Source organism: Myxocyprinus asiaticus, chromosome 40 (assembly GCF_019703515.2).
Source record: "Myxocyprinus asiaticus isolate MX2 ecotype Aquarium Trade chromosome 40, UBuf_Myxa_2, whole genome shotgun sequence".
Lineage (NCBI taxonomy): Eukaryota > Metazoa > Chordata > Actinopteri > Cypriniformes > Catostomidae > Myxocyprinus > Myxocyprinus asiaticus.
This window is the reverse complement of record NC_059383.1, coordinates 33,347,330-33,371,722: the sequence shown is the minus strand read 5'-3', so window position 1 is coordinate 33,371,722 and position 24,393 is coordinate 33,347,330. Positions and strand designations below refer to the sequence as shown.

The 24,393-nt window shown below is 37.0% G+C and overlaps 1 protein-coding gene across 1 annotated transcript; it reads left to right on the top strand.

The window, feature by feature from the left end:
* The first annotated feature begins 9,116 nt into the window (after positions 1 to 9,116).
* LOC127430775 (AT-rich interactive domain-containing protein 5A-like) lies at positions 9,117 to 17,409 on the top strand. Its single transcript, XM_051680827.1, has 6 exons — positions 9,117 to 9,301; positions 12,000 to 12,150; positions 12,233 to 12,285; positions 12,922 to 13,019; positions 13,642 to 13,807; positions 14,532 to 17,409. Exons 2-6 carry the CDS (start codon positions 12,006 to 12,008, stop codon positions 15,903 to 15,905), a joined length of 1,836 nt encoding a protein of 611 aa, XP_051536787.1. The 5' UTR covers positions 9,117 to 9,301; positions 12,000 to 12,005; the 3' UTR covers positions 15,906 to 17,409.
* Positions 17,410 to 24,393: the final 6,984 nt, after the last annotated feature.

The following is a 24,393-nucleotide window of genomic DNA, read 5'->3' as shown; positions in this document are numbered from 1 at the left end:
CCGGGTGTTGGCACCAGTGTAAAGGGGTTAGAGGGAAAGGAGGAGGCAAGAACCGGCTTGACAATATTTAATGTTTAATAATAAACTTAAAAACACACAAACATAAAAACATACAGGGCAGCTGCCTGTAATTCTCTCTCTCTCTGGAACTGCCGTCTCCGGTCGCCTTTATCCCTCGCTCACCTCATCAGGCTGATTGGGGTCCGGGCGTGCGTCATTCCGCACATGGATCTCTTTGAATATATACATGCACACCTGCGATACAAACCAATTTAAGTAATATTAATGAATTGATCAATATTAAAATATTGTAGTGCATTTGTGTGAAAAGCAATGATAATGGAAGGTTGTATCAATTCTTTTTTTATTTTACTTTTTTTTTTTTAAGTGGTTTGGAGGCCTTTTACCCCACACTTGGTTATTCAGATAATTTCAAATATTCTTATTAACTAAATTAATTTGCAATATTTTAAAAGTTGTTAAATGTTAGATCAAAGTCCAAAAATCTATAAACCAGGTTGGAAACCAGTGCAGGTTAACATATTTTTATACAATAACCCACATAAAGACACAAAAGAATAATGATTTCTGTGTCATGTGGGGGATTTAGATAGCTAAGTAAGGCCTGTTAATCCTATTGAGTCTACAGTGCATGCTGACAGACAGATATGTCTGCTGTCTGTCTGAATGAATGCATAGTATTTCCTTGCTCTTTCTTATAGTTCCGTAACATTCTATAGTCTTTCACTTTAGAAGTCTTGCTTGTGCTTTCATTTGCACTATATTTTAATCTAGTGTGGAAAAATAATGATATTCATTCATCCATCCATCCGTCCTTTCTGCAATACACATTAATAATTGCTTGTGTCAATCTCTTTTATACAGGAAATGTCTCAACTATATTGCCCAGGGACATCGACAGCGCCACGGTAATCATTGTGGAGCGTGTTTAGGGAAAGACATCCATTAGATGTTTTCACCGCCCATCACTGAAGTGAATTAGAACCTTGTATTTATTCTAACATCTGCACAATAATGCGATATATATAGGTTAAGTATGCACACAGATAATGGAGAACATGTCTTGAGCTATCAAACACTTCAGTTTTACTGTGTGCATATGGTTTTAAGTGTGCACTAGATATATTTTCCTATCACCATTCTGTAGTTTATTTCTCTGTCCAGGTCATTAAATACTGTAGGTCTCTGAGGGTTATTTAAACCTATAGCTCATTATTTATATAATAATATTATACAACGTAAATTATATTACAATGTTTCCTCACATTGTTAATATATACAGTATGTTGAAAATGTTTTTTATGGATTTTTTTGTTTTGTTTTTGTTTGTTTTTTGGATTTAACTTACTTTCCCATAAAGTTATCTTTGCAATTGTCCAAGGTGAAAAAGTTAAGAGAATGAGATCTTAAATATTGTGTTGCAGATCATTCATGTCTGAAATTCATATGATTGATTTATTTGTTGCAAATTAATTTTAGATTGTTATTTCCTTTTCAAAAGAATGTGGGTAATTGATGCAGAAGATGTCCATGGTGTTTTTTGATCAACATGAAGATTTTAGGGTTAAGATTAAGGGAAAATGTAAATCTTACATCTTGTACGTTTTTCATCTTTTTTGTCTTCATTAATTCAGTGGTCCTGCTGTATAGAAAAAAAACAACAAAAAAAACGAGTACAACTATTCCATGTACTGTAGTCTCTCAATTAATATGAGGTCATAAAAACGTCATGGTTACTTGTGTAACCTCCGTTCCCTAATGGAGGGAACGAGACGTTGTGTCGATGTAGTGACACTAGGGGTCACTCTTGGGAGCCCGAGACACCTCTGGTCTTTGATAAAAGGCCAATGAAAATTGGCGAGTGGTATTTGCATGCCACTCCCCTGGACATACGGGTATAAAAGGAGCTGGTATGCAACCACTCATTCAGGTTTTATGCTGAGGAGCCGATATAAGGTCCGGCCATTTCAGCGGGTAGTTCAGCGTTGTGGCAGGAGGGACACATGTCTCGTTCCCTCCATCAGGGAACGGAGGTTACACAAGTAACCATGACGTTCCCTATCTGTCACTCACTCGACGTTGTGTCGATGTAGTGACACTAGGGGTCCCTATACGAAATGCCACAATTGGCTGAACTGTGTTACGTGAACTGGCGGTGTGTGGTGGGCAGACTACTGTGTGCCTCATAGCCAGCACACCAGGTCGACACGTAACCTCCCCCAACATAGTTATGAGTGTCAAACGGCCCTTTTTGGGGACAAGTGGACTACCCAAGAGATAGAGACAGGCTTAACCCAGTCGTGGCCTCTTTTCCCCTTCTCTTTTTTCCACTCCCTAAAAAAGAAGGGGAATTATCCGACTGGGCCGCCAGGTCTAGTCGGGGGGGTGTCCCTCCCAAGGGGAAGACACAGCAGAGACCACACCTCGCCCAAAGAGAGGGGGGATATTTAAGTGGAAGGATACGTCACATGGTCTTTCCAACCATGTGGAGAGTCTTCAAGGTAGATCCTGCCCAATGGGGGAGGAGTTACTACAAACATGGAGACTGGGGCAGAGGGGCTCTGCCCAAGGAAGACGCAGTTTGCCAACAGGGAAATGAATTAGCGGAAGATATATATCGCATGGGGTTAGCATTACATGGAATCGCCACATGCGGAGCACCTACCCCAGAACAGGACTCTTAGTTAGCACGTGTACTGGGCCGGCAGCGAATCTCTCCGAAAACTCAACTGCCACAGGGCTCGGAGGAAGTCAACCAGGGAACAAACTTGTGAACACTACTGGGAATTAATGGTGCACGTCTTCAGCTCAAAAGGAGGTGGAAGGCGCTATGTACAAGCGATACACCCGGCCAGCTATCCCGGGCTTATCCGCTTGTGTTGCGCGCCACTACCTGGGACAAAACCGGTTCCACCCGGAGGTTGTAGAACCTTGCAGAGGTGTTGGGTGTTGCCCAGCCCGCTGCTCTGCAAATGTCTGTTAGAGAGGCACCCCTGGCCAGGGCCCAGGAAGCCGCTACACCCCTGGTAGAATGGGCTCGTAGCCCTACCGAGGGCGGCATGTCCTGGGCGTGATATGCCATAGTTATGGCGTCAATGAGCCAGTGGGCGATCCTCTACTTGGAGACAGTGCTTCCTTTCCGCTGTGCACCAAAGCAGACAAAGAGCTGCTCAGAGATTCTAAAGCTCTGCATGCGATCCAAAGAGATGCGTAAAGCGCGCACCGGACACAGCAATGACAGGGCTGGGTCTGCCTCCTCCTGGGGCAGCGCTTGCAGGTTCACCACCTGGTCCCTAAAAGGGGTGGTGGGAACCATGGGCACATAGCCCGGTCGGGGTCTCAGGATCACGTGAGAGTAACCCGGACCAAACTCCAGGCACGTTTCGCATTTCGGCATCGGCCTGTGACTGGGCAATCCTCCCCGAAGAGGGAAGCCCAGCTGAGGCTTCTGCGTCCGACTGGACAAGCCCACTCTCCGATGCTGCGCTCGAGAACTCATCATCTTCGGGGGCTCCGAACAAGAAGGCAGACTCGCCTTGAGACGAGCCGGCGAACTCATCCGGAAGCCCAATTGGGGCAGACGAGCATGCTGGGGAATGGGAGGTCCACGGGGGGATATCCGGTTAAGACGATCCCATTGGGGTCCCCAAATCGCCCCCAGTGCTAGCCGCGCTGGCCTCATACCCATAGGTAGAAGGACCGAGGCGGGGAGCCGCTGGGGTGGCTTGCTTTCTTACGAAAGCAAGCCACGACAGCATGTTGCCATGGTCATGTTCTCACAATGAGAACATGAACCATCCACAAACGCTGCCTCCGTGTGGGTCGCGCCTAGTCACGAAAGACAGCGTTCATGACCATCCGAAGTTGAGAAATAAGGACCGCAACCAGGAATAACACACAATCGGAAAGGCATCTTTAAAAAGACGTGTCTTTAAAAAGACGTTCCGTGTGTCGCTCTTTTAGAGAAATATATACTCTTTTAGAGGAAAAAGCTCTTTCAGAAAATATACTCTCTTGTTTTCTGCCGAAGCGTCCAGGGGCGTTCTCTGCAGTGCACCAGTGCAGAGGAGGGAGAAGCCACTGAAATGTGCCGTCAGATCCAGCAGAGGTGAATGAACAGTAGAATTCAGCTCAATGAGCATGAACGTTCGGCTCAGAAGAGAAAATCTGAATGAGTGGTTGCATACCAGCTCCTTTTATACCCGTATGTCCGGGGGAGTGGCATGCAAATACCACTCGCCAATTTTCATTGGCCTTTTATCAAAGACTAGAGGTGTCTCGGGCTCCCAAGAGTGACCCCTAGTGTCACTACATCGACACAACGTTGAGCGGGTGACAAATAGGGAACTGCACATGCATAATAATTATGAAAGACTGGGCAAAATGCTGTTTAAAACTGTTTTTGATGGCATGCCAAAAATGCTTTCCAAAAGTAGATGAAATTATTCAGTTTGCTTAAATTTCAGATTTAAGCAATTTCAGCTGTCCATGATGACTGTTGCAAGAATTAAATCACTTAAATTGCAAGACATTTTGCAGAGCAACAGCTGCTACAGAGCAGATATTAAAAAGCAGTTAGCAATCATATCATATCTCTTAAGCAATTATTTTCTTAGTGACTGATTTAATCCAAGAAAACTTTCAACACAAGTACTGCAAGGCTCATGCAGATGTACTGTAAACATACAATTAAATTTGCCAGTATTTAAGCTTTGAAAACAAAATGAAATATCTTAAGATCTTGCAGGCATTCTTTCTGTCCATCTGATAATGTGGCATTCATGTGAAACTTTGACATGTTTTAGATAATTCAACATTTACGTCATTTCATGCAACCATCATGCAATTATTTGAAGCTTGTGAGTTGTGCACCAACGTGCATTTCTAAAAGTCTAAGACTGCATTGAAAAGACGGGATTTTGGTCCATTTAAATCTTGAAATAAAGTTTAGAATTATGACAAATAAATGAATACATTTTATGAAAAAATGTAATATTTAATATACTGCACCATTTTGAGCTTACTAATAAAATTTGTAACATTGACCATGTTAACCCCTTTGTACAGAAGATCAGATTTCCTAGCTTCCACTGAAGCGCACAAGATGATCTTTGGAACATTCTCAAATCATACTAGAATGACTGTGAATATCAGGATTTGGAGTTGGAGCCGGCTGAAGTGCATGCTGTCATTAAACCGAGACAAGGACATTTAAAATACTCTGACATTCTGAAAATTGTACAACTAATAATGTAATGAAAAAGAATGCAAAATAGAGGACAGAAGCATTTTCACTTGTAGTGTCAGAATTTTGGCCTGCAAATGTACATGTTTGTGTGCTTTACTGAAGTGTGAATTAGAACTGCTCACAAGGGAAAAAAAGAAGTTGTGGAATGGACGGAGAAAAAAATGGAAACTGTGGTAAACGTGTTTTAGTGCTGCCAGGAAACAGGAGACAGTTTTACTGTCAATCATATCATCTTACATCTAGTTGTTAATCTGGATGTGCAAGTACAGAAATGAGGAAATTCTTCTCAGTCTTTCAGGGGAGTTTTGCTAATTTTTCCTTTTGTGTTCCTCAACATAATATGTGTACTTCGGCTGAATCAATGCACCTGTCACCCAGAATTAATTCAACCTTTAAAAAACCTTCAAGCAGCTAAAGACACCTTTATTTCCTCTAAAATAATAATAATAATAATAAAAAGTTGAATGATAAAACACACCATTTCATGTATCAGATGTGCGTGTAACCAAATGAATTGGAACTTTTAATGCATTTCTTTATACTACATTAGACTTGGCCTCCACAAATATTACTTTTTGCAATAACTTTAACTGAAAGGTGTGGAGATGATTTTGATGGATGTATGAATTCAGTTTCTGTCAATTCACAGGTGTCCTAGCAGAGTACCAGGTGTAGTTCCTTGTATTAACTGGACATGATTCACTATGTTTGACAACCAGAAAGTGTCCAAATAGTCTTATTTTTTCTTATTTGAACAGTAATGTATATCTGTTGTTTGAAAATGTAATACCAAACAAATGTATTCTTTCTTTATTTTTTTGTCAAATATTTTGCTGGAAAAGTGTGCTTGTGCTATATTTTCTTGTAATTAATGCCACTCGGTTTGATATTTTGCTACCTAATGCAATGACATTCATACATTTTAAAACGTAAAATAAGAGTTCAAGTATTTTTAGGGGCCATTTGCCTGTAAACTATACTGTTGTTTCTGAAATCCCCAGATTTCCAGTGGCCTCTGTTTTGATAGGAATAAAACAGGTTTTTAAAGACAAGAAAATGATACTATTATTGTGGTTTTACGACCTGACATGTATGGTTGGATGCAGTTGGATGAGTATGGACAACCTCACAGAAACAGACAGACACTTAAAACAAAGTTGTCTGGCACTTATGCTAAAATGTACTCGTGACATGAACGTATACACAGCTAAACATGTCAACACTGTCGCACTTCACGTCTCAACGGCATGTCAACCACCACTGCAAATGAATGCTTTTAAACATGATGGATTTATGACTTATTTAACACTGTTTTCTGTGTAATTTCTAGAGTTAAAAATCACCAACTATCAAAGCCCTTAAGAGCGCTAACTATGCTGCTTTGCGAGAGGTTTACAAAATTTAATTTCAAGCTGTCTCCGATTCTGTTTCATTAGTCGCATACTTTCTTTTACTTTTTTCTAAGAGACAGAACAGGTTCTATGTATGGCTGTTTTTTCCTCGTTTGCAAATGAGTAAAATAATAAACCCCCAGAACCATCAAACAACTGCCGATAAGTAAATGTTAATTTATTTTGTCTGTCGTGTCCAAATCTGAAGAGATTCTACCTGTCAAACAGAACGGCATTATTATTTAACATCAACACTCAGACACAACAAATGCTTTATTATGTAAATGCACACACTATCAAAATAGTTGATTGAATTTGTTTTTCATGACTTTAAAAACCTTTTGATCTACTAGTTTACGGTGGAATGCTTGGAATAATTTTGTGGACATACTATATAAATTGTGATTATGTTTGAATTTCTGTACTAAACAAAAATATGTTGTCTTTTTATTAATGGTTGTGTAACGGAAGCCAGCCGGTACGTGATAGCAGTCTGTTTAAAAATCACTCCCCTAGCATCAAGAAGTGCACTAGCGACTGATGCTAGAGGCGGTAGTCTTAAGCCTCGTCATTAGCGCGGCTGCCCCCCATGCTGGAGACGCCGGTTCAAATCCCGTTCAGAGCAGGTCAAGCAGGACCGTTTACAGTGGTGCCATGACCCAGGTGGGAGTGAGGTTTAGGGGGGTGAATGTAACAGGAACCAGATGGTATGTGATAGCTGTGCTGTATGTGTAAACCTCACTCCTCTGGCCTCAAGAGATGCACTAGCAACTGGCGCTAGGGTCTGTAGCCTTAGAATCTCTCTCTGAGCGGATCGAGCAGGATTGTTTACAGTTGGACCAGATAGTAAAGGAAAATACTCTTTAAAAAACATCCAAGGTGGCGCCTTATGAAGTTGGTAGTGAGAATACCTAAAATGTGCAGAGCTGTTATCAAGAAAAAGCATGATGATAAAAGAAAAAGAACATTATCTAAGGATAAATAAGAAATAATCATAACATTTTACAATTTTTAATAAATACATTTAACAATTATTAATGGCTTTAGTTAACATGAACTAACCTTGAACAATAATTTTACAACATTTTTAATCTTGGAAGATGTTAATTGCAAAACACAATAATACTTTTTTCATTCTAAGTTATATGTGCTAACATACAGTATATGTGCTAGCTAATACATTATGAACTAACAATGAATGAACAATTATATTTTTACAAATTAACATCAACTAAGATTAATACTGTAAAAATATATTGTTTATTGTTAGTTCATGGTGCAATTACTAATGTTTACAAATGTAACCTTATTATTGTAACATTGGGTCTAGGAGTGGAAAAGGAGAGGCAGGAGCAGATTCTTTAAATCCTTTAATAATAAATCACTGGAGTGGAAACAAACTATTAAACATAATACTTCATCAACACAACGTGACACTTCAAGGACTGACCAATGAATTAACAAAACTAGAGGGTATTTATACACAAAGCACTAAATGAAGGAATGGAATACAGGTGAGGAAAATAAGGAATGGGTGGAAGTGATTAGGGCAGAGAATTCTGGGAAACGTAGTGCAGGGGAAAACTTCAAAATAAGAGTCCTTGAAGACACATGAGGGAGACAGACTGTGACAATTATAAAGTGCTACCGAAATAATTATAGTTTCCCACCCTGAAATAAAAAATAAAAAATGACAAAAGACTAGACTAAAAGATTAAATGGAGATCTAATGGAGACTTTTGCTTAAGTCACCAGCTTCTCACATTTTATTTTCTTCTGAGAAAAGTAATCTTGTATGCATCTCTTCTAGAGTTTTGTGCTCACATTTGCCAAGATACCAAAGTCTGCAATCAAAAGTCAGAGATTTCAATAATAAATATTTATAAATTCTTGACCAAATTCTTCCCAAACCAAATTATCTATACAATCTATATCAATCAACAATGGTCTCTTTTGTCTATATGTATTCCTTTCGATGAATAAGAAACATGGGACAAAGTTGATTCTTAAATGAAACATAACTGAGAACTCTACAAAATCACCTGGGCTCTGAAAGAACAACTTCTAAGTAGATGTGTACAGCTCATAATGTAAGAATTATGAATGCCAATATAAATTTTTCAAAAGGTAGTTAAGGTATCAATGTTCATTTTATTGATATATAACAGCACATTTATGTGGAATGCTTAAGAATTTAATGTGATGTTCATGTAGAAATATTGCAAATAAAGCCATTTTTAAAAAATGAATCAAATCTATTCTTGGAAGGTATCAACTGTAATGACTAAATCTAAACACAGTAATGTCACAGTAATTATCAGCAATATTTATACTGAAAGGTTTTGGCATCAGTCTTCAGAACAGGAAGAACCAGTCCAACTTAAATTTCAAGCAGGAAGACGGTTAAATAGACATCTCAGAGCTAGGAGGTCATGATTTCATTCAGGTGTGCAGAATCGGTGTGAAGGCATCACACGGTGCTTGTGGCGATTGTGACTGTCGATTTAGTGGTGACCGATAAAGTCAAATCGATCTTGTTAACTTTGCAAAGGGCCAATATTTCATTTGGATAACATTAATCACTGTCTTGGAACTGTCCAGTAACGCTCCATCCCTCTGTCATAAACATCAAGAGCCACAGGTAAGGATTAGTGGATGATGCTTATTATGGGTATTTGGTTTGCATTTGTAAAACTTTTGTTTTTGGGTTGGGGTTAGAAGTACAGTTCTCTCTGAACCCCAAAGATGTTGTGAAGAGTAAATAGCTGTCTAAATGTTGATTAATTATGAATATGCTGAAATAACATGCTCGCAGTGGGTGATTGCCAGCATTGTTGGTTTAGCTGATTAGTCAATGAGATGAAGTACAGTAACTGACTGAGTCAAGTAATTACTTCCACACCTTATAGCTAATGCTGGACAATTGTGTCATTGGCTGTTGGTCTTAAATAAAAAATTTTGTTCATGTACATCACTTTCATGCACAAAGACGAGAGCTTGCACATCACACTGGATCAGTTAACACATCACATACAATTTCCATAAATTCCTTAGAAGAGATTCTTGGAAGAGAACAGGTTTTGAGAATTTTTTAGCAAAAAGAAAGCAAGCAAGCAAGAAAGCATTCATTTTGCCAAATAAAAAGGGGCCTTTACTGGGGTGCTATTTCTTGGCAATACAAGTTCCAAATTCAAAATCCAATTTTCAGATGCAGGGCTCAACAATAAGGAGGATTTGTATTTTCTTTAGTTCAGATTTATACTGGTTCCGGCACACACACACACACACACAAAAGAAAGAAACATTTTATTTTTACACTTTTTTTTTTTTTTTTTTTTTATAAAAAAAAATAAGTGAAAGGACTATGTTAATATTTAAAATTATGTTATTTAAAATAATAATAATAATAATAATAATTTATTATGTTTTTATGGCATCTATATTCATACAGACACTTAATCATTTTTAACCCATTTATGTTACTTTGGTGACATTTAAATCAACAGCATTTGCAACATCATATACACTTCACAGAAACATTTTCTGTAAGGCAAAAATCGTACATTTCTATCAGCTGGCCCAAAACTCTCTCACACTGGCCATGGGCGATTGAGCCTTCCTTATATTTGAGTCCTGCAGACTGTAATTTAAACATCTTCATGCAAATCAAGAAATGAGGAAGAAAAATACATAAACTCAAATTTTTCATTAGTATATACCAGAAAATCAGAAGAAACAATGATACTACAGATGAATCAAAGGAGGAAATATGAGAACAGGTGTTATAAGGCCAATGAACAATGGCAATAAGAGGTGTAATATTGCTGTCAAGCTGCCTTTTCTACTAGCGCATGGATAAGCATGGTTTCATTATTTCTATCCATACCAAATCATTGAGATTCATTGAGTGCATGAGGTTCATGGAGTTCATTGAGTGCTTCATGTCATTGGTTTGTGTATCTGTATGTTCCTGATCTATCATGATTAAGATATTCATCGGTACACTTAAGATGGGCATGCAAATCTTATGATCGTGGAATGTTTGATGCGATGATAAAATGAGAAAATTAGATATTGTCTAGTCCACAAACACCAAAAACTCGGATAAATCAGGTCCCTATTTTTGGGTCTTCGGAAATCAATCTGACTTGTCCAAAAACAGATTTTTCTGGTCGAGCTACATATTATTGTTATTTTATTTTTATTTTTCCTGATTCTACTACTTTTATATTCAATGCAAATATGCACTCCTGGGGAATCATGACCATGACCTTGGTTTTACAGAAAATTCTTAAAAGTTGTCAGAACATAATGGACAAAGTTAATATAGTAAAAATGTGTTACAAAGCATATTCTCTAAATCAGTGTTGTTTATAATTACATCCGTCCTTCACATTCTAGTCAGTCATCTCAAACATCTTACCCATTGCTTACAGTCTAGTTTAGTTCACTGGGCTGAAGATAAAGTTGGTTGTTTTCCTTCGCATCATGTACTCTCTGAGTATTATGTGAAATTGATTAGAATGATGAAGAAATGAATCAGGATTACATCAACAGTTTAATGTAGACAAGAAAAGATAGAATCAACATTTAGGCCAATTCAAATTTTAGAAATTTGAAAAAAACAAACAAAAAAAAAAAACAGCAAGTATAAAGTATAAAATGAAATGTGAATTGAAATATAACATTTCTGTTGTCTCTGTCTTAAAAATGGACAAATGGTATGTAAACACTTCCAGTCAAAAGTTTGGCACACTTGACTGAATTTATGTTTCTCATGATCTTAAAGACCTTTTAGTTTTAAGACTTATGCTTAAATGCTTGTATATAGTTTAGTTGACAAACAGAAGTTGTGCATACATATGAATTTCTTTAAAAAACTATTTTTGTAAAAAAATAAAAGTTTTATTTGATTATTTTAAATGAATGAGTCACCCCTGGTAATGAGACTCTTTCAATACTGTTTAAAAAGCATTTCAGGCTGATATCTCCGCTAATTAATTGAGAAAATGTTCAGTGTGCAGAGCTGTAAGCTAGGCAAAGGGTGACCATTTTAAATAAGCTAAAATCGTTTTAATTTAAAACAGTTTGGCCACTATATAATCCCCAAACTTCCAGTTGTGCTATTTCATTGATTTCTTGACTTTACTATTTTCTAAATTGTGAAGAACGAGTAAAGAATGAGTGCGTCCGAATGGTTGGCCGCCAGTTTATACACTATAACATTACTGTATATTATATCTGGATACAATTTTCCAGATTTGTTAAAATTGCATTGATTGTGTTACTGTGCAATGTTTGCTGAACAAAATATGAATATGCCAATAATGTATTTCCAGGCCAGCATGATGGAGCAGGACAGACCACAGGAGAGGAGCTCAGATCAGGGACAGGAGATGTCAGAGGATACCTTCCTCAAAGATCTCTATCTCTTCATGAAACAGAGAGACACTCCCATAGAAAGAATACCTCATCTAGGCTTCAAACAGAGTGAGTGAGACAGAGCGGTGAAAATCATTTCTAAATGAAACTCATTTCAAAGTTTTAACCTTTACTTTTATTTCCTTTTCAGTTGATTTGTTCCTGATGTACAAGACAGTAAAAGACCTGGGAGGCTATCAACAGGTAAAACGACATTTACATTGACAATCAAAATCATATTACTCCATCTCTCTTAGACAACACCCTCCTTGTCCATCATATTTCATTCAAGAGAAGTGTTATTTCATGAGTGAAAAATTACCATTTTAAGCTTAAAGGTGAAGTGTATAATTTATGTGCCTCTAGAAACACCTAACGAAATTGTAAAAAGAGTAACAGGTTTTCCTGAACACTTTTACCCTCTACCATTAGCTGACAAACAGTCACACTCCAAACATATTTTTGCTTCAGCCAATGTCGTGTTGCTCAAACAATAGTGCAACGTTGTGATAGCGCCTCACAGGCACAGGGATTACACCAATTACATGCTTATAGTTGTCTCTGAATATTGAGCTGGGAAAGGAGAAAGTATCTTAAACATTGAAAAAAATACACACTTCACCTTTAAGAATTTAATTAAAGCAAAAATGCCATTATTAATTGTCCTGTCCACAACTTCCTATGTTTTTTTTTTGTTACAAAGAACTGATAGCATACTTTGATTGACATTGTGATTATTATTGCAACAGGCCATGACCTTCATACTGTCACCAAGTTAATAGTTAACTTTCTTGTGGTAAAGAAGAATAATATTTTAAATTCCATGTGTGTTATTTCCAGGTTACTGCGCAGCAGTTGTGGAAAAAGGTTTACAGCATTCTTGGCGGAAATCCGCGCAGCACCAGTGCAGCCACCTGCACTCGCAGACACTATGAAAAGTGAGTGAGTGTAACTTTAAATAGCCTGAATGAGGAAAAAAAAAACAGAATTGTTTTCAATTGCTCCGGCACTGAAAACAATTGTCATCATTTACTCACCCTCATGTCAGGCCAAATCCCTTAGGTTTTTTTTACTTCTTCTTTTTTGGTGTAATACAAAATGAGACATTTTTAAAGAATCTTCACAAATTATTGCCATACAATGAAGGTTCATAGTGTCCATTGCTGTCAAGCTACAAAAAACAAAAACAAAAAACATAACACATTTAAAAATGTATTCGAAATTCCAAAAATTCAAATCACATACAAGTTACAGCAGCAGTGATGACAAAACATTTGACTTGTATCTTTTATGGTGATGTCATGGTTATTTGTACTTGTTTGAGCTTTTGTTGTGTGTTGTTGCATGGAAAGAGCTGCATAAAATGTTTTAAAGTTTCTACTTTTGTGCTCCACAAGAAAAATAACAGAACATGTGTTTGAAACAACATGAGGGTGAGGAAATAATTTTCAGTTTCTGTATGAAATATTCCCTTTGAGATTAACTATTTGAGTTTAATCCTGATTAAAATACTGTAATTGTTTAAATGCATTTTACTCAGACTTTTCTTTGTCCAATCAGGCTTCTACTTCCTTATGAGTGTCACCAAACTGGTTATGGGAATGATATTGTCTTCAGGGCCCCTCGAATACAAAAACGCTTCCACCCCACCAGTTACAATGATTTTGAGCATGAATACCCCAGGAGTGGCAAACGGGTGGATTTTTGTCGCATCCCACCATTCCAGGTATGTGAACTTTATTCACTTCAAAACAAAGTATATTTTAATCATTAACACTTTACAATGAGGTTGTATTGTTAACACTATATAAAGTTTGTCAAGAGACACTTTGATGTTGGCTTGACAAAGACTTATCTGAAAGTTCCAAATAGTTTGATGGTTACACAGACATTACAGTAAGACAAACAGCCAGCTAGCTTGTTATTTAAAAAGACCATCAGATAGTCAGACCTACCATCATATAGACAGTCAGATAAACCACTAGATAGAAAAATTGATGGATGGATGGATGGATGGATGGGACAGACAGACAGACAGAACGATAGATAGAAAGAAAGAAAACCAAGTCTGAACTAACAGTGCTCAACAATGATCAATAATTTACGGCATTTATTAATCTTGGTTAAAGTTCATTGTTAGTTCATGTTAGTTCATAATGCATTCAATAATGTTAGGGTACACAACTTTCAATGTTAAATCTTTATTAGTATATTTAGAAATTAACATTATCCAAGATTAATACATGCTCTAAAATTATTGTTCATTGTTAGTACATGTTAAACATTGCTGTTTATGTTAACGTATACAACCTTATTTTAAAGTGTTGCCTTTTTTTGTCACAAGGAACAGACTGAAATTGAAACAACAAAAGTGGTTTACTTCCTGAAAACCCCAACCATTCATGAGAGTACTGAATTAATCAAATACTCCTTTTGTCTTTTCTCTCAAGACTTCTCCAAACATGTATACGGACCATCAAAGACAGATTTTTACCATGCCTTTGAACGTTACTCCATACTTCTCACACAACAGTACATCTCTACCCAAATACATCCCTACTCGTGAGTCCACACTGCCCCACCTGGGCCTCAACCCACAAGATCTTCCCCGAACACCTGCTTCGTATTTGGCTGCACCGGTTCATAGCTCCAAAGAGCCACTTGACAGGCTACGTTTTCTGGCCAAAGAGTACAATTTATCAGCGGGTTGGGAAGAGCCTCTAAACCTCAGTCAGAAAGAAAACAAACTTGAGACCTTCAGCGACACTCCATCATCGTTCGGTCCACCTTCTTCTAAAAAGCCCAAGTTCCTCAATAAAGCCTCTCCTCTTTACCCTCCAAGGGGTTTGAAAACTGAAGAAGGGGCAGAAGACGACGAAACAGTGGAAGGAACTTCCGAGAGAAAAAGTCCAGGCCCTGTCCAAGCAGGACCAAGCCCGGTATTATCTGATGTCATTGATCTTACTTGCTATTCAAGTGCCAATCCAGTCCCACGTAGAGCAAGTCCTCCTTCGGTTCATCTCTTCAACCGTAGAGTGAACCACCCGGAAGCATTCGCTATGAAACAGCAAGAGCGAGACCTACATCCAGACTGGCTGAAGGAAGAGCCTTCGAGTACAACCACACCCAACTTAGGGCTCTTAAACCAAAGTAACTCCCTCAGACACCCACCCCTAGAACCAAATGGGAACATGGAGATTCAGATTTCTCTAAAGCTTCTACAGGAATTGATTAGGAGAGGACTTCTCTCCAGTCCAGCACTTACTGGAGAAGGGCCAGCATCTCAAGATTCAACCAAAGTGGAAGTACCACCTGAGCCCAAGTTCCAAGAGAGATCATACTCAGAAACCTCTGAAAGTTCTACGAAGGATAAGGAGCCGGCCAATTTTAGCCTGAAAAGCCATTTGAGAAAACTTTCTGATGCAAGCCAGCAAGATGGCCGTATGAAGAAGCACAGATCCTTTATCAGCAATGGTCTCACAGAAGAAACAAAGCCACAGAGCATGATCAGTTCTTTTCAGATGAACGGCCCTTTTAAGCCCTCCTTTGACAGGGATAGCACCCCAAAGCCCCATCACCTTAAACAAGTTCCTATGATAAGCAACCAAGAACGTTTGAGCCCTAGATCTCCCACTTACATTGAAGACACTCCGCTCTCTTTGACTATGAAGTCTGGAACAAAGTCAGAGAAAGTGGTGGCAACATCTCCCAATGAGGCAAATGAAATGCCTTCCTCCTCTCCTTTGATACAGGTGACAACCAATCAACTCAATCTACTTCTGGCAAACCTTCCCTATAGACTGGAAAGAGGGCAGACATTTTAGGATTCTGTACATTTGTACATTACGAGACGTTCATTACGTTCTTGCCCCTGCTCGATGTCTTAATCTTGCCAAATCAGCCTCTTTCTTTTTGTTGCACCACTCGAGATTTTGTGAAAAGATGAAGTGACAAGAGAAATGGAGGCTAGACATTTTTGAAAAGTAAGCTTCTGTCTTCAATTGTAGCATTAAAGCCAACCTGGTCTCATAGAATCACATTACTGTACCTAAATTTTTGCAAAATGATTTTTACGTGCATCGTTGTAGGCCTATATGTAACGCAGTAGTTTCATTAGAGGCGATGCAATAACAATGCCTTTTATTTCCTTTCACTCAAATTACAAGTAAAAGGCAGATTATCCGTTCATATTCACTTACTTTTCGACCTGTCCATCACACAATGCTATCTTATGATAGCTAAAAACTTGTAAGGTGATTCATTTCAACAATTGCATTACATGACCAACTACACTTACAAGCTGGGATACGAGTTTTGAAGAGCATGCAAGTCGACATGTGAGTTGAAAGTGTCATAGAAGCACCACAAAATAACATGGTTGCTTCAGCAATTGTGCTTTTCATCTCACATTTACTTTTTATTACACTATTAGTTTGACTTAGGTTTAAGGTTTAGGATAGGGAGGTCAGTTTTGTTGATTTACAACTCAAAGCATTAACCTTAAAAACCTCATCTATTTTTTCTTCTCAGGTTTGCTTTTCATGACGCTATTGGTTAGGTTTAGGTTAGGGAGGTAGGTTTTGTTAACTCGCTTTTAGCACTGCACTGTAGAAATATCACCTCAGAACTGCCACGATAAGTGTAAGGAATCACTTAATATAATTTTGTAAAAATGCTGCCAGAGATCTGGCTGATTAAAGCACTGTCCACTCGCAGTCAAGTCACAGAATTAGATGTGACAGTCTGATTTTCATTGATTTAATATTTTGTATAATATTTACTGTATATAAGCCTGATAAGCGTTGGATCAGGATATTTTTTACTTCTCTTTCTTTCTATTTTCAAAATAGAAGTACCACTTAATAGTTCTTTGGGTGATTTGATATGTTGTTCAGTGAATATTTACTGTACATTTACAATAATAAATGTCCAACCTTGATTATGTTTTAAGCAATGGTGAACACCTACCTCTGTGTCTACCTCTTGCCCCTTCACAGGTGATGCCTTAATAGCTCTTTTCACATTTGTGTGATTTTCCCTATTGTTACAGCTACTGACTTTTTGTTTTTATGTTTTCTGCAACTATGTTGGACTGTGTAATTTACAACTATGTAAATTCTTTAGCAAGAGAGTTTATAGAAGTAATTGTATGAAGAGGCACTTATCCTTTGGCAGCAAAGTGTGAACCTACTAAAGTTGATACTGTGTTCATGAAATATTTTACAATTCTTATTTCTTTAATGATAACAGAGTTTGTACACTGTTCTCACAAATGCTTTAACCTCTCCTACAAACAATAAAGTTTTTTTTTTTTTTTTTTGTCAAATAAATAAAAGTTAAAATACTAATTTAATTTTTAGTTTTTTTTTTTTTTTTACAACTGCAATATAACGCACAAAATGTACTCCAAAATAAATAAATAACAACAACAACCTGTAATAAAACAAAATCAAAAAGGAATTTCTGGAAAGGAAAATACATACAGTAATATATAAATGGAAAATATTACATCTGTGACATCCAATAGATTTCACAGAGGCAAACCCACAATAACTTTGACTCATTAAGATTTATGAGTTTTAACAGATCAGATGGAGACCACACATTGTTATATTTTGATAGATGTAATTCACTCCCATTTCATAAGAAATATATGATATAGCCAATATTATAATATATATTACATTTCCTTTTCTTTCTTTTGTACTTATGTAATCAGTTTTGCAATCAGCATGATTCTCTTAAGATATAGCACCTTTAGTTGTATGGTGACATGTAAGGTGTCACGCACACAGGCTGTTTTACTGGTTGCACAGGAAAGTAATGGAATATCTCATAAAGATCTACATTCGACAAATGCATACATCCTCTTATTAACAAAATGCAATACCTGCAAAAACATACTACCAAAAACAGCATACACGCACATGCAAACGCAAACACAAAATTCATTTTCTCGTTGTGGTATGCACAATGCAAATTTAGAAATCCAATACAGAAACATAAGCAAATGTGAAACAAAGAACATAGTTACACAATGCTACAAACATCTCCTGTGTAGGTAAACACCAGATATATTTACTGAAAGGAATGTTCCAGGTTCAATACAAGTTAAGCTTAATCGACAGTCTTTCTGGGAAAAATTCATTTCAACTTGTTCCTCCTTTTCTTTAAAAAAACAAAAAATAAAACAAAACAAAAATCTGGATGCCATTGAGGCACAGTGGAAGTCAATTTGGCCAATCCATAAACGTTAAAATACTCACTGTTTCAAAAGTACAGCTACAAGACGAAAACAATATGTATGTTACTGTTAAAATTATTTCAGTGTGTTCAAATCACTTACTAACCATTTCTTTGTGAAGTTAAATCTAATTTTACAAGTTTGTTGCCATGACAACTCTGTAAACTAGGAGTGGGGAACGTCAGGCCTCAGGGCCGTATATGGCTTGCAAGACCATTTTACCCAGCCCGCGAAGCTATTTGAAAAATAATTTGAAAAGCAAAAAATGGCCTTGATTACTTGAACTGTAAAAAAAATAAATAAATAAATAAAATAAAAAATACAAATAATGATGAAAAAAATATAAATACAATAACAACGCAAAGTACTGCATAATGTTTTTTTTTTTTTTTTGATAAAATGTAACGGAATTTGTACATTAATTTCAACCCACTATCTGAAATTGCAAGCAACTGTATGGCCCGCGAATAATTTTGTAAATACTAGAATGGCCCTTAATAGGAAAAAGGCTCCCCACCCCTGCTGTAAACCCTAAAATTACCATTCAAAACAACTTTACAGCTCAAATAATACACACGTTTTAACAGAAGAATTATTAAAGTGCATTTATAAAATAAAAAGCTTCACATTCCTGCCTTTAAACCCATCAAAAATTGGGCCCATTCACTTCCATTGTAAGTGCCACCAAACAAACAATATTATTACGATTTTTCCTAAATTTAACCAACAACCCAAACCTAAACTTAACTAGTCTAACCCTTTATCAAACCCTCAACCTAAATATGATTTTAACAGGAAAAATCACTGTTGTTTGCCACGGAAGAAAGAGGAAACATCTGGGTTTTAAAATATCTTTCTTACGATTTTTCCAAAGTTTAAACCCAAACCTATAACTAACCATAAAGTGTTTTTGTAAATTTTATAGGTAAATACATTTTGGGTACCATAGAAGACAGAAAACATGGAGGTTTAGAATAAGACGAGGGAAGCGTATTACAGGTTATTGAAATACATCAATCAACATATTATTACTAAATATGTAATGAGTAACCAAATTTGTTAACAGACCTTTCCTTTCTTTTCGCTATCTTGTATACGTTATGATTTGTACGAATTATGAGTTGTCATGAAATTATGTTCACCTAAAAATGGAAAAAAGTTCTCATCATTAACTGACCCTAATGCCATCCCAGATATGCATGACCATCTTTCACAAATTAAGATTTTTAGAATATCTCAGAGTTCTTTTTCTGTTTTTTGCTGAATAACATTCTTTGTGCATATCGCCACCTACTGGGCTGTTGTGAAAATATGCACGAAGTATGCGAATTGCCAAAAACAGAAGAAGAACTCTCATAAATATGCATAAAAGGGCTGTGTGAAAGTAGATTTTTAATTTTAAAAAAGGACTCTAATATTGATCTGTTTCTCACACACACCTATCATATCCCTTCTGAACATATGGATTTTACCACTGGAGTCGGATGGATTACTTTTATGCTGCCTTTATTTGCTTTATGGAGCTTCAAAATTTTGAACACCATTCACTTGCATTGAATGGACAAAAAGAGCTGAGATATTCTTCTAAAAGTATATGTGTTCTGCAGAAAAGGTCAAACATATATGTGATGGCATGAGTTTGAGTAAAGACCAACTAACATTAAGACCAACCAATCAACACATTTTTAAATCAATACAATCAATCAATACAGGAATTAAATTAGCAACATTTTTATCAAAGACTTTATTTTAAGAAAGGAACACTTGCCTAATGCATTTTAAATGTATTTATGCAGTACAGATTACAGATGTACGTCAATGTAATTGTACCAGAATCAGAATCAGCTTTAATGCCAAGTACGCTTACACATACAAGGAATTTGTCTTGGTGACAGGGGCTTCCAGTACACAACAATACAAAACAGCAACAAGACTTTTAAAAAATAATTAAAGATTGAATAAAAAATAAATATTGTTAATTGTAGGACCTACATTTCCAGCTCATCATTGGCATCATTGATCTTGACAGATCCTATATAAATATGAAGTTAGGATTAGAGGTTAAAAATGAATGCCTGGAATGTGAATAGGTGCCAGTTTGTATTGATTTAAAATTGTGTGGGTTTGTTTGCTGATTTGTATTGCGTTTGTGAAACTGGGTTGCTAAATTCTGTATAATAGCCTGGGGTAAATTAATATTTACCCACTAGTTGCAAGAAGAAAAAAAAATGTCATCTGTCAAACTCTTTTCATGCAGGACATCTATAGCATGTAGCAAGTTAAAATGTTTCAGTTAATTTCACAGGGAGCGATTTCTAATTGAGCAATACATGTGATGGCAGCCCTGTTCTTGCACCAGACCTCTACTGTGGGTCAAAGTGTGGTGGATGAAAAAGGAAAGAAAAATGAGCACTGCTTTCCTGACTGATTTTAATATTTCTGTACAGCATTAAAAAATTCACTTGTATAACATTCGCTCAGTAAACCACTGTAAACGTATTAAATACATTTTGATACATGTTAATCAGTCCTTAAACTAGTGTAAAACTGGAAATTAATCAGAACAAAGAACATAAAAGACAAAGCAGACAGTAGAATGTGACAAGATGTGACATATCAGAGGCGTTATGCACATTAAAACTTTTGAGCCAAGTGGATTTTGAATGGATTATTTGAACTTCCGAAGACGTATTTGTTCCTTCGAAAATAAAATCAAATGAATGTTGCATGTAAAAAAAAATTGTTTGTCTAAATGCTAACACTCTCTAGCATTGACCTGAAGCAGTTACGGGCAATGTAGCTTTTGCTGGCTTTTGCACCGGCTCTCGTATGTATGGAAAATGCCTTTTCAAATAATAATAATAAAAAAAAAAAAAGAAAACGGCTGCAAATATCAGATGCGCATCCCACCTCATAGAATTAAACCAAATGGGTTACTGATACACTTGCTGGCAAACAGCTTCAAATTTCATTGGTTTAAAAATGTAAACGGCCAACAACATTGAAATACAAGAATCAACTTCTGTGCATGTCATACTGTTTCATGTGTTTGAAGATAAGTAAACACACCTTTAAATATTGTTTTTCAATTGGAAATGGGGGTGGGGGTGACGCTAATGCCCCCTCAAAAACATCGGTACATGACGCCTCTGACAGATATACTGTGTATATATACAGTATATAAATGAAAAACTGAATTATGACTGTTATGGATGCAAGAAACCTTGGCAACCATTATTATTCGACGTCAAGCGTAAAAAAAAAAGTTTTTTTTTCCTTCCATATATATATATATATATAAACTGTATATAGTGCATTCAGAAAGTATTCAGACACTTAAATCTTTTTCACATTTTGTTATGTTGCAGCCTAATGCTAAAATGCTTTAAATTATTCATTTTTTCACATCAGTCTACACTCAGATTTTTGATAACTTTGCAAATTTATTAAAAAGAAAAAACTGAAATATCACATTGACATAAGTATTCAGACCCTTAACTCAGTACTTAGTTGAAGCACCTTTGGCAGCGATTACAGCCTCAAGTCTTTTAGGGAATAATGCGATAAGCTTTACACACCTGGATTTGGGGATTTTCTGCCTTTATTCTCTGCAGATCCTCTCAAGCTCTGTCAGGTTGGATGGGGACCGTCAGCGGACAGCCATTTTCAGGTCTCTCCAGAGATGTTTTATTGGGTTCAAGTCCGGGCTCTGGCTGGGCCTCTCAAGGACATTCACAGAGTTGTCCCTAAGCCACACTTGCGTTGTCTTGGCTGTGTGCTTAGGGTCATTGTCCTGTTGGAAGGTGAACCTTCAGCCCTGTCTGAGGTTCAGAGCGCTCTGGACCAGGTATTCATTAAGGATATCTCTGTATTTTGCTCTGTTCAGCTTTCTTTCAACCCTGACCAGTCCCCCAGTTCCTACCGCTGAAAATGCTACTCCACAGCATGATGCTACCACCACCATCCTTCACCGTTGGGATGGTACTGTGCAGGTGATGAGCAGTGCCTGGATTCCTCCAGACATGACGCTTGGAATTGAAGCCAAACAGTTCAATCTTCGTTTCATCAGACCAGAGAATCTCATAGTCTGAGAGTCCTTTAGGTGCTTTTTTTAATGTGTCTTGCACTGAGGAGAGGCTTCCATCTGGCCACTCTGCCATAAAGCCCAGATAGGTGGAGTGTTGCAGTGATGGTTGTCCTTGTGTAAGTTTCTCCCATCTCCACACATGATCTCCGGAACTCAACCAGAGTGACTAATCGGGTTCTTGGTCACCTCTCTTACCAAGGCCCTTCTTCCCCGAATGCTCAGTTTGGCCTGGTGGCCAAAGTTTGCTCCAAACTATTTTCATTTAAGAATTACAGAGGCCACTGTGCTCTTGCAGCCGAAATTGTATTCGTAGCCTTCCCCAGATCTGTGCCTCAACACAATCTTGTTTCTGAGCTCTGCAGGCAGTTCATTTGACCTCATGTCGTGGTTTTTGCTCTGATATGCACTTTCAGCTGTGAGACCTTTTTTAGACAGGTGTGTGCCTTTCCAAATCATGTCAAATCAACTGAATTTGCCACAGGTGGACTCCAATCAAAGTGTAGAAACACCTCAAAGATGATCCAGAGAAATGGGATGCACCTGAGCTAAATTTCAAGTGTCATAGCAAAGGGTCTGAATACTTATGTCAATGTGATATTTCAGTTTTTTCTGTTTAATAAATGTGCAAAGTTATCAAAAATCTGTTTTTTCTTTGTCATTATGGGGTATGGAGTGTAGATTGGTGTGATTTATTTAAATTTATTTTTTAAAGTATTTTAAAATAAGACTGCAACATAACAAAATGTGAAAAAAATTAAGGGGTCTGAATACTTTCTGAATGCACTATATATATATATATATATATATATATATATATATATATATATATATATACATATATATATATGAATGAAAATCCAAGGTGATCAGCATTACAAAAATACTCAAAGCAGCCCTTCTGGCACCAAAAAAAAAGCCACGGTCAAAAATCACTGAGATCACACTTTTTCCCCATCTGATGGTTGATGTGAACATTAACTGAAGCTACAAAACCGTATCTGCATGATTTTATGCACTGCTGCCACACAATTGGCTGATAAGATAATCGCATGAATAAGCAGGTGTACAGGTGTGGGGTGGGGGGGTAACCAAGATAAAGGAAGCAGTGATGACATGATCTCAACATGGTGGCCCCCCATGAGACCATTCTCTCAAAGCAAAATAAAATGGCTTATTATCCTCTTTTGCGAGTGGGGTGTGTTGAGCTGTGGATAGAACAGGTTTTATCATATTTTTTAGTCTTGTTCCATCCTTAGTAATTGAAATAAAAGAGAGAGAGAGAAGAGTGTAAACAAAACGAAAAAAGATTTTATAGAAGAATCCTGTTTTGATTTCCTTGTGGTGTGGCAGGCATTTAGTCTTGCATTCTGGGGAATTCTAAACTGGAAAAGTGACTATCAGAGATCATGTGACTGCATCTCTAAATTAAAATCCAAACAAGAATTCTTGTAATCTGTGAGATCTCTGTGGTTGGTTATAGGTTGTGCTCTACTCATGAGATCCAAATGTTTTAAAATGTCATCTTTAATAAAGTGAAACATGTCAAAAACTGCCATGTGAGGACACTTTTTACAAAAACAATCACTTTTACAAAAACAATACAATTCTATAGTTTATCCCTATTTAGATAGCTCAGCAAATTTGCAAGTTTTGTGCACCAAGAGGAACATTCTAAAACTTAATCCTTAAAATTCTTAGTATGTAATTCAATATTTACTCTAAATGTGATTTCATGATGACATCTAGGGCTTAGTCGGATAAAGTCACGGGAGAATAAATCACACAAAAAACAGTGTTATGACATAATTTAAGAGACAGCAAATCAATGAATGCATTCTGCATGGAGTAATCAGGCACCAAGCCAGATTTTTCAGAGCATTTTGTCAAAGTTGTCTTCAAGAGCCAGCTCTGACAAAAGATCATCAAAGGGGAATTCAAAAACGTCTGCTCACAAAAACACAAGTACATTTCAAACAATTTC

Bases quoted from the DNA above. Each gene is read 5' to 3' on its own strand.
- LOC127430775 (XM_051680827.1), top strand. From the start codon at position 12,006: ATGATGGAGCAGGACAGACCACAGGAGAGGAGCTCAGATCAGGGACAG. The intron at 12,151-12,232 runs GTGAGTGAGACA...TTTCCTTTTCAG, and splicing joins TCATCTAGGCTTCAAACAGA to TTGATTTGTTCCTGATGTAC. The intron at 13,808-14,531 runs GTATGTGAACTT...TTTTCTCTCAAG, and splicing joins GTCGCATCCCACCATTCCAG to ACTTCTCCAAACATGTATAC.